Below are 14586 nucleotides of genomic sequence, written 5' to 3' on the forward strand. Positions count from 1 at the left end.
CGATCGCCGGGCGATCGTTTCTTTTCCTGCCAGGATCGCTAAGCTCGTTATTTGTCAGATGGGCTGTTGCAAGTGAGGGGCCGGGGTGCAGACGGTTGTGCGGTGGTCGACACTGTGCGGGTGTTTTGCCCTGGATTTGTAGCCTGGGCTGAAAAAAAAAATGCTGGCTGTGGAGAAGAAGTCTCTTTTCCACGCTCGAGTTGAGACGCCTCCCTGTGCCAAGCAGGACAGAAGGGGATCCCTTTTCCTTTTTGTCCGCCGGGATTTTCCCGCTCTTGGTTGAGAAGTCGCCAGGTTGTGTCAGATTCTTCTTGCGTGGATCATACCCCGCCCTCCTCCACTGTCGCCTGGAGTTTGCCCAAATGTATGTCCATTGCTTTGATGAGATCTGACACATTCTTTACCAGTCCCTTCTCCTGTTGCCTTCAATCTTTCCCAACCTCAGAGTCTTTTCCAGTGAGCCTCTCCTGTCATTTAAGTGGCCAAAGTATTTGAGCTTCAGCTTCAGTATTTAATTCTTCCAAAGGATAGCGAAGATTGATTTCCTTTAGGATTGACTTCATCTTCTTTCATCTTCTTGGAGTCCAAAGGAAACTCAAGACTCTTCTCCAACCCCGTAATTTAGTTCTTTGGCGTTCATCCTTTTCCGTACAAATCTCATAGCGGTACATTACTACTGGGAAAAACCATAGCCTAGATTATAGGCACCTTTGTCAACAAAGTGATATCTGTTTTTTAAAAGGCTGTTTGACATAGCTTTTCTCCCAAGGAGCAAGCTATTTTTTTAAATTTGTAGTCGCAGTCAGAATGATCTTGGAGCCCAAGAAAATAAAACAATTTTTACTTGCCTATTTGAAATAACTGGGTCGCTCCTGGTGAACTGTTAAATCCCAAGCTTAGTGGAGACATTTTCATCAGGCCATCCTGCAGCTGAATTTTGCAGTTTATTTTTGAAAGTGGCATTTTGGAAAAAATAATGACCATTTAGTATAATTTGGGAGAAAGCATGGTAATATTTGTGCTCTTTAGGAGTAGCTACTAAGGGGAATCCAAAACCTGATATTTGACTACAGCCTTTGCACGTAATGACTGTTGGACCAACCCTTTGGTAGCTGTAATGATGGCTTGCAGCTTGTGGAGTAGATGGGTTTCTTGATTGTAGGAGGAAAAATCAGTACTTGAACCCTGATAAACTATTGTAGTTTACGTTGACTTACATATCTGTAATTTCTGAATATAGGTTCTCCTCAACTAGCAAACATTCTATGCTACAACTGAAAAAAGTGACTTATGACTGACCCTCACACTTTTAAACTATTGCAGCATCCCCAGGGTCACATAATCAAAATTTGGGTGGTGATTATGGTTGCAGCATCTTGGGGTCATGTGATCGTTTGTGACCTTTCTGGCCAGCAGTGTCGGATTTGCTTAAAGAATGCATGGTTCACTTAACAACCATGACAGAAAAATTCATAAAATTAAGCTGGACTCACTGCCACTGCCTTGCTTGGCAATTGTCCCACTTACTGTCATAAGAGGAAAGTCTGTAACTTGGTCCTTATGGCAGAGACTAATATCATATGGTATTCATTGCAGGAACAAGCCTTACGTCAACATCTGAGACAACGCGCAGTTCAAAGTGGCCACACCGTTTCGGAGTTGCTGCACATGTGCAGGGGGAGGCGGGTGCATGGGGTCACAGATGGGTGTTGGGTGATGGGACTCATGCTGGGAGAGGAGCCAGGAGGGCAAGCCAGCTGTGGTCAGTTCAGAAGCCATCCAGGCCTGAAGAGTACTTGCTGGAGCCAGCCAGGAGCAACCAGGCGCAGGAGGGGTGTGTGTGCTGAGTCTGTGTAGCCAGCTGGCTAGCAGAAGCCAGTATTGCTGGCTAGAAACCATTTAACTTGTTCACCACGGGCCAAGTTGAGACCAGTACAGACACTCATTCTGCTCACAGTGTGGCCTCTTTTGCTGGCTTGATTTGGAACCGTGACATCTGTATACAAGCAACAGTGCATTCCACTGTTTAAATGTGTAGTATATTAAATTAAATTAAATTAAAAATTGAAAAGGTTTGTATAGTACATGAAGCAAACTTCCTGGCTGGATCAATATAACATAAGTATAACACAGTTTTGCTTCTGTATGATTGTTGAGAAGTCAGCCTTCTTGAATCCTTTCCTCTAGTACTGATGTGTAAAACCAAACATTTTGATGAACTACAGTTTATATAAACCCTGAATCAAGCATAGTCTGGGCTACAGTATGTGTTCTTGGGATATATTCGAAGTTGCATATAAACCTGAAACTCACAGAGCATGCTTTATTTTATTCGACTTTCATTAACACGGCATGTAGCTTACAACCATGTTCTTATAACTTTGATTTGGATACATCTTTACCTCATGTTAAGTAAGGTTGGCCCTTGGTCAGCTGAGAATAACATTACATTGATTGGATTTTTAATAGTTATTTTTCCTGTATCTTATACTTCTCTTATATTAATAAGAATTTTCAGGGTTGATTTGCTACCCTGAGTCCTTCGTCTTATTTCCAAATAGGCCAATTCTGGGAACAAATGGTGAGTAGTGGTAACATATGCGGATACACACACAACAGTGGTTAACAATGAAAGAGAAAGAGGATTTTTATAAGGATTTGTATTAGTGTGATGTGGCATTATAGGAAAGGAGGAAATGTGCTTTCAGATAATCCGAGTAATTTGCATTTAGATAATGCAGTTTCTTAACTAATTGAAAATTTTACTGATTGCATAGAAGAATAAATAAGACCTGCAGTTAATACATAATTGGGCATTTGATTCCACAGGATGAGTCAGTGGTGCAAACTTCAACAGCTGGATTCTAAATTCTTGGAACATGTGCATCAGCTCTATGATGATAACTTTCCTATGGAGATCAGGCAATACTTGGCACAGTGGCTAGAAAACCAAGACTGGTAAGGGGCTTAATTTGTGTGAGCTATCAAAAAAAAAAAAGACTTTGATTCTAAGCAGGAGTAGGATGCAGTCAGCAGTCATGAGAAGTTAAATTATTTCTCTGAAAACTAATGGAACTTTGCTGAGGAAGTAAATTCCATTGGATTAGGTAGCCTCATATTGTATTTTGTATTCTTAAACCAAATATTGTGAATGAAGAAATAGGAAGCTACGTCCTCAGTCTCATAACAGCACATAACAAAAATTCTGAACCATGTGCATGTTGAGGAAAGTGCTTAGCATAAGCAACTGATATAAAATATAAACCTGCATTTTGTTTCACTCTAGAACTCTGATGTATAGAGCAGCATATTTAAAATAAATCATATGTAATCACATTGCAATTCCACCTCAACCCTTGGACTCTTTTGTGGCGTGTCAGGTACTTTAGAGTTTGTCTTGAGTTACAGTTTGTGCATGTAATTCCTATTCAGAGGCAAATCTCCAAATTCATAACTTGACAATGCATATACAATACAATATGCAATATAGCCAGGGGTGGGATTCAAATTTTTTAACAACTGGTTGTGTTGGTGTGGCTAAGTTGGTGGACGTGGCTTGGTGGGCATGTTATTGGCTGTGCATGGCCAACTCAGTATCATTCACATCGAGGCACGCATCTCCTCGCCTGACCTCTCATGACTGTGGGGATGCTGCAACAGTTATAAGTGTGAAAAATGGTAATAAGTCACTTTTTTCAGTGCCATTGTAACTTTGAATGGTCACTCCACACAAGCAAAGTACCAGCACAGAAGGGGAAAAAAACTCCAGAGACGTTCCTGAGACAGGAATTCTAGTCCTGCCAAGAATGTAATAAGGGTTAACGGAGAGGCAGTTTCTGTAACCAACACCAGAATGTTTCCTTCCTGCCTTCCTTACAGGATTAGGCCAGTAATTTCTTCTAACAACCGGTTCTCCCAACTGCTTAGAATGTTAACCAGTTCTAGGGAATAGGTGCGAACTGGTAGAATCCCACTCCTGAATATAGCCATAATAATAGCAAAAAAGGCCATGCAACTGAATTAGAAATACTGCCCTTGTCCATCATGCTACTCTATTGCTGTTCAATCAGCTGGGTTCTATTATTAGCACAGCAGTCTGTATTGTTTATGTGTATTCGCTATAGGTTCCCCTGCCAGATGTAGGGTACTTTAGGGACTATTGGAAAGTTGGGTCGGTTTTTGACTGCTAACCTAAGCAGAAGGGCAAAGAAAAATAAATTGGGGTTTGTGCAATATAAAGAGATGGAAGATATGTTAATGCTATTTGCATGCTTCATCTTCTAGGGACCATGCTGCTGAAGATTTTTCAATGGCTACGTTGCTCTTCCAGAATCTTCTGTCACAGCTGGATGATCAATATAGCCGTTTTACCCAGGAGAACAATTTTTTATTGCAACACAACATCAGAAGGAGTAAACGAAACCTCCATGTCAGTGTACAACAGCATTTTCTAATTTGCCTTTGTGAAAACATCTTAGAATAATTCTGTTGATAATGTGTGGATTATTTCTATAGTGTAATGAAAGGAACCTTTAAAAAATAATTGCTGTGCCATCCTAAGCAGAATATAACAATGAGTCCTTTCCTTCCCTTCCCACACTCAGTTCTTGTTAGCTTTGTTCCCATTGTAGCTACTATCTTTTATCTTCTATCATTTTTTTCCTAGAAGAAGAAAGGGAACATGTGTAGCTTATAACTTTCATTGTAGTTGTAAGCTTCTGAGTCTTCAGTGTTTTATTTTTTTTATGTCATTTTTGCTTGACATCTTTTGCAGTGTAGCTTCTAATAACCATACCTCCATATGTTATACATGCATATCTTATTATTATGAAGAAGAAAATTCCACCTGGATTGTCTGGACGGTGGCTTTTGTGTCTATTTTTTTTCCTGGTGTGATGGACACATTCCTTTTTCAGCCTTAAATTTGAGGAGCTCCTTTTTAATCAATGCAGTAACAGAAAGCATTTCTTAGTATACAGCAGTTGTATATCAATTGTTGTATATCATTTCTGAGATTGAAGGATGTCTTATCTTAGAAGTGAAAAAATGAGGATATTACCGTAGGATTTACAAATACAGTATATGATTTGTAATTGAATTCTGACTCCTATTTCTTTAATGGAAATAAATAATGGAGAGTGTAGAATAGAGACCTGCTTTCACAGTAGTCTATGGTAGTGACCATATTGAAAAAAATGCTGGAAGTCCCTCACTGTATATTTCATGCTATAATCCAGAATACTTTTGTGGAAGAACCCATGTATATGGCCGTGATGATCTCCAAATGTCTCCAAGAAGAAAGGAACATCCTGAAAATTGCAGAGTCCACAAATCAGGTAAGTTGTCCTTTGTGTGCTTGGAAAACAGCATCCTGTTTGATCATTGTGCAGCCTCATGTACTTCAGTTTTAAATTTTAACATGTCTACTAAACTTAGCATTTTATCAGAATGGAAAGCAACGAACTAACCCAAGAAATATTCATGAAATATTCCTGCTGTGGAGAATGATTTTCCTTACTAGGGAGGGGGGAATACTACATCATGATACATTTAATTCTTGATTTTTTTTTCCCATTTCAAATTCCAGATGCAAACGGACAGTGTGCAAAATACGGCGACGCTGGGCAAAGTGAAAGAGTTGGATGCAAAAGTCACAAATGTGAAGAATCGTGTCATAGTACGTTAAAAGAGTTGCCACTTCTTTTTTTTTTTTGCCATATCATAACCCAAAGGGGAACGCATTGTTGTTTCAAATGCACAGATTAGGGAATGTGCAAAGAGAAGCTACATTCGAGAAGGATTGAATGGCTATCTGGGAACAATGGACAGTGTTTAATCTCCCAACGCTATTATCAAAATCTTGCTATTGTCACATGACAAAACTTGTTGAATAGTCATATTTTTAGCACCAGTTGATTGTGAGACACGCATAGAGGTAGGACAGGGACACATGTAACATAGCCTTCTCCAGCCTGATGAACTTAGTTGATATCTATTACAAGGTAGCATTTCCCAGAGATCTTGAATTTAAATCTATTCAAATCTCAGTGTGATCAGTGGTTGATATTTAGACAGCAGCAGGTTTCTATTCCTGACTATTCCAGTGAATATTCTGGTTTAACAGGAACAAAGGACCCTTTGGTTCATATTATTACTCTGCTAAGCCTGAAGATTCACTGGTCCCTTGCTTTGGTCATATTTTTTGACTGAACCTATTTTAAGACTTTGTCATAAAGATAAAACGTGAGCAAAGGCCTATTTTGATAACTAGTGAAATGAATCATTGAAGTCATTACATTTCTTTTCATGAATACCACCATTTTCCATTAAGTGATTCTAAATGTCTGATGAGCTTATTTGTTTTGTAGGAAATCGAGCAAATGATAAAAAATCTCGAGGATGTTCAAGATGAATATGATTTCAAATTTAAAACCTTTCAGGTCAGAGGTGAGGAGTCAATTTCTAGCCTTTTTAATGAAATCTGTTGTTTCCTATGTTAGACATTGTTCCCTGACAATGAAATCATGTCCAGTTGAAGCTCAGTTGAAGTCTTAATCTGTTAAACATTTGTTACAGACTTGATTTCCATTTTGTGAATGTCCAGATCTGACATCAAGATCTGCTGCTTGTGCTCATATTACTCCAAATCATCCAACCCTCACTTGGTTTCCCTCCACATCCACTTGTGCTGGATTGCAACTCCCATCCTCTCCCAGCTGTATGTTACCTGGGGATAGATTGACCAAAGTAGACTTGAAATGAACTCCCAACATTGAGCTTAGAACAAAACCACTCAAAACAATCCAGTTTTGAGTGTTCTACCTTCAACTTGAATGAAACTTGAATTGTTCTTAATATTCTTTCATAGAGAATTCCAAGCAAGCTTTTCATTTATTTTCCATCCTGCAAAATCTCGGCTCACATCGTAACCAGGATGGGAGACATTCTATCTAATCCTTGTTCTAGCTTGTCAGAATCCATTGGACCTTGCCTTTTGCTGCTAATTTTAGGCCTTGGTTCTTTATTGTTTGGAATACCATATTCTAGATCAGTGGTTGCCAACTGGTGGTCCACGGCCCATGAGAAAATGTTGGTGGTCCGCAGAGAAATGTCACCCCCAAAGCAATTAATCCAGGCTGTGCGGGAACATAAGGCTTGTGTCGCTTGCATTGCAAACAACACAAGGTACTGATGGGAGGGTGGAAAGGGCAGAGGGGGGAGCTTGCCCCACGCATCTTGCCTGACCACCGGGCTGCTTCTTTCTGCTTCTTTCTTCTGCTTTTGGCTGCACGCAAGGAAAGCAGCAAAAGTCTTTCTTTCTCTCCCCCAAACTCCCCCAGAAATGAGTCTTTGGGACCTTGCAAGGCATCCTGCTCCAAGAGGCTGTGCCAGCAAAGACTCATTTCTGGGGGAGTTTGGGGGAACTGGAAGCTGCAGGCAGAGACCCTGGGAAAAATTCCAAAAAAAGTCTGCAGGAAAATCTGTCACCCCATTTTCCTACCGATCAATTGTTCTTTATTTGGGATCGCAGGATACCATCTCCCTCCCTCTCTCTCCTCCCCTGAGAATGGAGCTGAAAAGCAGGTTAGTGAGGGAATGTGGCTCCCTTGGAGGGTGTGTGTGTGTGTGTGTGTGTGTGTGTGTGTGACCTCTGTGAGAGAGAGAGGGAGAGAGAGAGAGAGAGAACATCACCGCCAGCCCTCCGAGGTTAGATCGGATCTGTCTCCCTCTCCCACCAACATCAGCAAGCCACCATCAGTCAAAATTCATATTAGTGGTCCGCGGGATTTAAAATTATGGATTTGGTGGTCCCTGAAGTCCAAAAGGTTGGCGACCCCTGTTCTAGATCATGGGTGTCAAACACAAGGATGTGGTCAGATCCAGCCTGCCTGGCCATCCTGGAAACAATAAGAGGCTGGCCTGCGTCGCTTTAGCCCACCCCATTCCAGTGAGCAGCAGCGGAGTTGCTACCCAGGAGCTGCCAGGAGTAGACACCCCTGATGTTGCACATCCTTCACTGGGGCTGCTCGGCGGGGAGAGCTGAGACCCCACCCTCTGAGGCATCAGCTCCAGAGCACTTTTGGGGTGCCTGACCAACACAGCTCCTTCAGACAGAGCCCCCAAGGCTGCGGTCCCTTCACTGGACTGAAGGCAGCCTTCTGTCTTGCAGTCCCCCACCAGACTTATGTTCCGAGCTGAGGATTGCAGCCAAATTCCCCGCTTGGCCGGTGTTCCCAGAAGCTTGGGGGTAGTGGGGCTTCCCTCTGCAAGACTGGGCGAGTTGTTGGTGCTGCCCGAACTGGTGCCCGGGGCTCAAAGGCCCTCTTCCTCCAGCCTAGGGATAGGTGCCACTTCCTACCCCGCCACCTGCCACGCTTTGGGGATGCCCAGCCTGGTGCACGTGTTGGGCCTGGTAGTGGGCGGGGAAGCACTGTGCCCTCTCCTGCTTTTTTCTTTTGGGGGTCTGCTGTAGGCCGCTGCCGTTGGGTACAGGAGTGGAACATGCTCCACATGCAGGACAAGGGCATGACCCGTGGAGACCGAGGTGATGACCAGTGACGACCTACTCTCCAACCAGAGAGCAAAACATACAGTGGGTTGGAGTAAGCGCCTCCAGCGGTCCTCATCGTGTTCCTCCCCCCTGCCTCTGCTTGTTGCTTGGACAGCCAGCCCGGTGGTGGTAGCAGGCTCCGGAGCTGAGGGGTTGGCAGGTTGCATCTACAGCCGGAAACCATCACCTTGCACACAAAGGGCAGCGAGCGCATGGTGCCCAATAGATATCTGGCTATAGCTTCCCCGCCCCCTGCCTTGCCTCATCTCATCCTGTGGGATGAGCCTTCCACCCCCACCCACCGGAGACCCCTGGATTCCCTCCCCAATCCTGCCCAGGCACCACAGGCACCAGCCACATGAGTGACGTCAAGCGGGTCATGCCCCTTTCCCCAGCCCCCATTGGACAACCACAATACTGATCTGGCCCTCAGTGAAGTTGAGTTTGACACCCGTGTTCTAGATCCTCTTGTGAAGAAGATCACATGTCTGGGAATTGCAAATCATCAGTATCTGAAGTGCTGCAAATTGCCTATCCTTGGGCTAGATTTAAGTATATTTCTCCCCTTATGCTTTGCTTTTGTACATTCCTAGTGTCTTGTCCTTTGGCTTGGTAGCCTTATAAGTAGTCCTTGACTTTCGACCATTTATTTAGTGACTGTTAAAAGTTACAATGATGCCAAAAAAGTGACTTACAGCCAGTCCTTGCAATTAATTACCCATCACAGCATCCCTGCAGTCATCCCTTGGCAACCAGCTGACATGACAATTGTAGCATCCTGTGATCACATGGTCATCATTTGCGATCTTGCCCCGCCAGCTTCCAACAAGCAAAGGCGAACAACAGGCGAAGCTGGCAAGGAAGGTTACAAGTTGTGATTACACCTTGTCTTGCCTAAAGATGGTGGCAAAAAAAGGTAAAAATGTGTGCGGTCATGTGACACCTCACTCCCTTTATACCAGAGAGGATATTGTTTGATATTGTTTATTGTTTATCCTTTTTACTTTTACTTTCTGCAATTTTAAATATGAAAGACATATAAAGTTCTGGCATGATCTCTTTTGCAGAATGTGAACCCAACAACATGACCCAGGATGACTATAAAAAAGAAAAAGTACAGCTCCACACCATGTATTTGCAGCTTCACAGTAAAAGACAGGTGATGCAGCTGGTTGTTTCTTTGGAGAGCTGTGGTTGTTCATTGGTGTAAATAGCAGGCACTTTTTTTTTGTTTCCCCTCCCTTTAAAGGCTTTGAAGAACCGATGGTTGGAGTCCAAAGTGTTTGTGAGACAGAGCTGTATAATAGTTGGAGGATAAGACCAGGGAAATTCTAATTCATCATGAGCTTTGGACGTTACTGAGTGCCTTTAAACAGTCACTGCCTCTCAGTTCAACCTAAGCATTATTGGGAAAGTATGATCTTAGAGGATGTAGTACCATGATTGTCACCTTCAACTCAAGGGAAAAGAAAACATACACACAACAAAATTCACTTAGAGGTGGATGCCACAGTGTAACAGGGTTCTTTTTGAATGGAAGAGCTTTACAAGGCTGGCAATTGGCACTGATAAACAAGCCGGTGGAGTCCTTTCTTATTATTACAGTGAGGGCTTTTATCACAAGTTTTTACAATATAGTTTAGTGTTCACCTGATACCAGCTTTTCTCCTAGGTTTCACTCCTAGAGACTCCCTGTAGCTCTCCTGCTAGCTATTTGGTTTCCGTCCCCTTTCATCCCAACTCTCTCCCCCTCTTCTGTGTTTTAACAAGAGAGCAGGTAAAAAGGATGGGCTGGAATTTTACTGTCATGCATTGGTTTGATCTTCTGCTCAGTAGAACATCTGGTTCTCCATGGAGGGAAAAAAATCTGAGTCTTCTGCCCAATCCTTCCCTAGGGACAGCCACGTCTCCTCCCCTTCTTGGGTGGAGTTTTTACCCCTCTGGGTCTTCACTTTCCTTTTTGAAGCCACCTGTGAATCTTTTTTTTCTCCTTTCCCAACCAGGAACCAAAAACTGCTCCTCACACTTAATTTCTCTCTCCATCTTAATTCTGTAGCCATTTGATTCACTCCATGCAATCCTCTTGTCTCATTCCAGTTTTTAGTCAGGCCAACAAACAGCATGCCCCTCCAGCAACTGAGGAGGTAGGTGTCCCCCTAGGGATCTGGTCCCCAAGACTTATAGAGCAGGCTTGACTACTGGAACTGCTGTCTTCGCATCTCACCACAGCAGCCCTGGCTAGCTGCAAAGTTGGTTCATCAGCCCTTGTGATAGCACAGCTGCCATTCAAAGCCAGCATTGAGCAGCTTCTCCCCTTGTACTCACTCACATCAGCAAAACAACACCTACATCAGGCCACTAAAATCCATATGCCACAGTAGTGCAATATGCCATCATTGCTGTTCTCCAGTTTAGTGTAGGGCAGTGGTTGTCAACCTTTTCTTCACCATGGACCCCCTGTAAATATCTTTTGTGGCCATGGACCGCAGCCAAGGACCCCCAAGCCTTAACTCAAGATTTAAATCATAACATTTCTTCAAACCTTCACAGACATCCCCTGTGATAACAATGCGCATGCACACACACAGGGTTAGCAGACCAGAGGTTGAGAACTACTGGTATAGAGGGTAAGTTGTCCTTGACTGAGATAAGCCAGATCAAAGCAACACATGAAAAAACAGGGCTTAAGTCCAAAACAAGCAGAAGGTAATGTGAAAGCAGTTCAAGCTTTTCAGCTCCCTAATTCATTTGCACATAGGGACAGGGGCAATAAAGTTCAATCAGATTTACAATATTCTATTAGCTACAGCTAGTATTTTAAAAAGTAGTTTAGCATTCTTGTGGCATTGATTTCTTGCTTTGCTCTCCATGGTAGGGTTGACAAATAGAAGTTTAACAGTCATTCATTTAGGTTTCCCTCCGACTTCCATTCCTGCCTTGTTTATTGATGTCACTGTACTATCCACTGATGCTTTTGGCTGCCATAGCTTTTTAAAAAATTGAAAGGTTCCTTACTTTGTATGTTGACCACTAGTTCCTCTTATTTATTTGTTAGCTATGTATTCCACAATTCAGTCGAGAACTTAGAAGATATATTGTACATGGTGCTTCTTCCTTGTGTTATTTCTACCCAACAGTCCTATCAAGTAGGGTGTGGAGTGTTGAATCTGCATCCTGCCCTTTGGATGCAGTTATTGCAACGTAAGTATGTCCCTTGGCTAAAGACTAGAACATCTTCCTGTATTCCAGAAAATTCCCACTGTGCATCACGTGAATGTTAGAGCTCTTTTTTAAAATTGAATTTTCAAATGGATCTTGCCAAGATTGAACTTAATAGTAGAGTAATAACTTGAATGTGTTTCTTACTGGATTCTCTCTAGGATGTGCTACACTCGATATCCTCTTCGTTGCCTGTGATTGAAAATACCCAAAATGCTCTGATAACAGAAGAGCTGGTTGAATGGAAGCATCGACAACAGATGGCTTGTATTGGCGGCCCACCCAACGCCTGTCTAGATCAGCTTGAAAACTGGTAGGTCTCTGAAGCATGGCAAGTACAATCAGGAATTTTCTGAATTAATTCATCCAGAAAGGAAACGTACCTGAAAATTTTCACAGAAAACTATCTGTTCTGAAAGCTAATACCTTCCTGAAGGGTTGGAATTCTGCTATTCCTCTCGTCATGTTTGTGAGTTTTCCACATTTTTAAAATATTTAAAATGTTTTTAAAATATGTGGGTTACATTCTTCTGTTGATAAAATGCACTGTGTTGATTGTGCCATTTGAGAATTATGACACTTGGATTCCAACAGACCTCCAATGCTACCAGGTCTAATAACTTTTCAGCAAATGTTCCAACAGTTGCATTTCTGCAGGTGGGCAAATTTCTTAAGTGACTCATGTCCCTAAAAAGTGGACATTAGTAATGGTTGGAAGACTTGGGAAATACTGCTGATTTAGAAGTGGAATCCAGGGTCCAAACAGTTGTATATGGATTCAAGCATGCCAAGAATGCTCTGAGACACATGTCTTAAGAGTCTTGTAAAGTTACATGTTGGCCCTAAACAGTTAAAGACTGCTGGTTCCTGCGCTTGTTACCCTAAGGAGAAATGTAGCAATCTTCACATACAATCATTGTAATTATAGGTTTACCTCAGTGGCTGAGAGCCTTCAGCAGATTCTTCAACAGATTAAAAAATTGGAGGAGCTGGAACAGAAATTCACCTATGAAACTGATCCCATTACCCAACAGAAGAAAGGGCTGTGTGAGCGGACATGGAGTCTCTTCAAGCAGCTCATTCAAAGGTATTTTTTTTCTTGTGTTAGGTGGGTCAGAATGGGCATTTCCTTGTTTAGAAAAGCATATTTCATCTTCCCATCCAAGCTGAAGAATCTGTCCCTTTCTCTTATCTAGCTGATTAAATTATTTGGTTGAAATGTGAGCAGTCACATTATTCCCAAAAGATCTGAACTCTCCAGTGAAATAATTTTTGTTTGAAGTTGTACAGTTTTTAAATTAGATTAGTTTGTATTTGGATCAAATTTAAAAGAAATTGAAAGGTGTCTCCTACTGACTGATTTCCTTGAAAATTGCAGAGAGTCTTCAAAATCTCAGAAGGCTAGAAGAAAAATGCCAAAGAGTTGTGATGGGATGGATCAGGCTTCCCCAACCTAGACAAAAATGTGTGGATTGGGAAGATTTGTTTATAGGAGGGGTACTCAATAGGCCGTGGCCTATTCGCAAATGGGCCTCAGGCCTGCACACATGCCCAGCCCAACTCATGCGAGCGGTGGGCTGGCACACATGCGCACGCAGCTCAACTTGGCAGTTGAGCTGCTTGTGCAAGTGTGCCAATACCATTCATGAGAGTCAAGCTGTGTGCACCTGCAGGCTAGCCCCTGCTTGTGTGGCCCAGTTCCCCTCTCCCCACTCCCAAAGCTAGGTCATCAGGCTGCAAAGGTTGAGGTCAGCTGGTTTAGAGAACCATGGAAATGTATTAAAAGAACAATTTTAAATTATATTTTTATTTTTAACTATTTAGAGATTGTTCTTTATAAATTTTGTTCCTAGCATGCTAGATGTTTGTTCCATATAAATAACTTGAAAAGAAAACTTAAAGCCTCTTTTTTAATGTTCACATTTACATTATAGAAGATTGAGGATCTGTTCATTTTTGGCATAATATTCGATTCCCCTTTTGAAACAATTCAAAGTTACTTTTTTTTTTTCTCTATCCAGCTCCTTTGTTGTAGAAAGACAGCCTTGCATGCCTACGCATCCTCAGAGACCATTGGTTCTGAAGACTGGAGTACAATTTACAGTAAAGTTGAGGTAATTCATTTTATACCTGATGTGATTCATGTATGGTGTTTTTTTTAAAATAACTTTAAAGGAAGTGATTAATTCCAAACTAAAGTAAAAGGGAAGACTCCCTCAAGTCAAGTCTGATCCGTGCAAGTTTACCAAAATGGTTTGTTACTGCTTTCTTTCAGAATATTTTATGATTTCCTAGTTTAGCCAATTAGGAAGAAAAAATATGCTGCATCTTAACATTCTGAAGAAAAAATGTTTCTCAGTAGAATATCATTTTAAATAAAATTGCCAATATTTTAGGGCTTGTTAACATTTACTTAGATGTAGACTTTGCTGCAGACCTGATTCTGCATTCTGCTGTTTCTTCTATTGAAGATAGTGAAGTACTCAAGTTCTGGTTCTTAGACTCATTTCATGATTGGCTCCACTCCTCAAGCAGAGATGGGTAATAGATCTTAACTTGGAATCACAAAGGCTGGATTTTGCAAAACACATGAGTAAAATGAAGCATATTGTGACTTAGTACGATATGTGAACCTTATCCATGTCACAGGATACAATTCTTTAACTATATAGGAATTGTCTTCCATATGTTTTTAGTTAGATGCATGTAGGATTGTGTTGAGTGAATTTGCATGCAGAGCTCTTACCCAGCTCAAACTAGGATTGGCTCCTGCAATGATCTCATAAGTAAAATATTAGGCTGGTGTGCACATTATG

General features: G+C 41.9%; 1 protein-coding gene across 2 annotated transcripts in view; it reads left to right on the plus strand.

The window, feature by feature from the left end:
- The window catches only part of STAT1 (signal transducer and activator of transcription 1), a 39257-nt gene that overhangs the window by 232 nt on the left and 24439 nt on the right, over positions 1-14586 (plus strand). Inside the window, exons 2-10 of one of the 2 annotated variants that reach the window (XM_026667992.2) lie at positions 2830-2958; positions 4285-4429; positions 5238-5336; positions 5588-5677; positions 6369-6447; positions 9619-9710; positions 11932-12083; positions 12699-12857; positions 13792-13884. In XM_026667992.2, coding sequence (XP_026523777.1) covers positions 2831-2958; positions 4285-4429; positions 5238-5336; positions 5588-5677; positions 6369-6447; positions 9619-9710; positions 11932-12083; positions 12699-12857; positions 13792-13884 — 1037 coding nt within the window. In that variant the 5' untranslated portion in view covers position 2830. The remainder of the gene's footprint in view (positions 1-2829; positions 2959-4284; positions 4430-5237; positions 5337-5587; positions 5678-6368; positions 6448-9618; positions 9711-11931; positions 12084-12698; positions 12858-13791; positions 13885-14586) is intronic. The other variant, XM_087949550.1, reaches the window with a different exon arrangement.

This window comes from Notechis scutatus, chromosome 1, assembly GCF_049901735.1.
Source record: "Notechis scutatus isolate UNSWTSFEM ecotype Mainland chromosome 1, rNotScu1.2, whole genome shotgun sequence".
Classification (NCBI taxonomy): Eukaryota; Metazoa; Chordata; class Lepidosauria; order Squamata; family Elapidae; genus Notechis; species Notechis scutatus.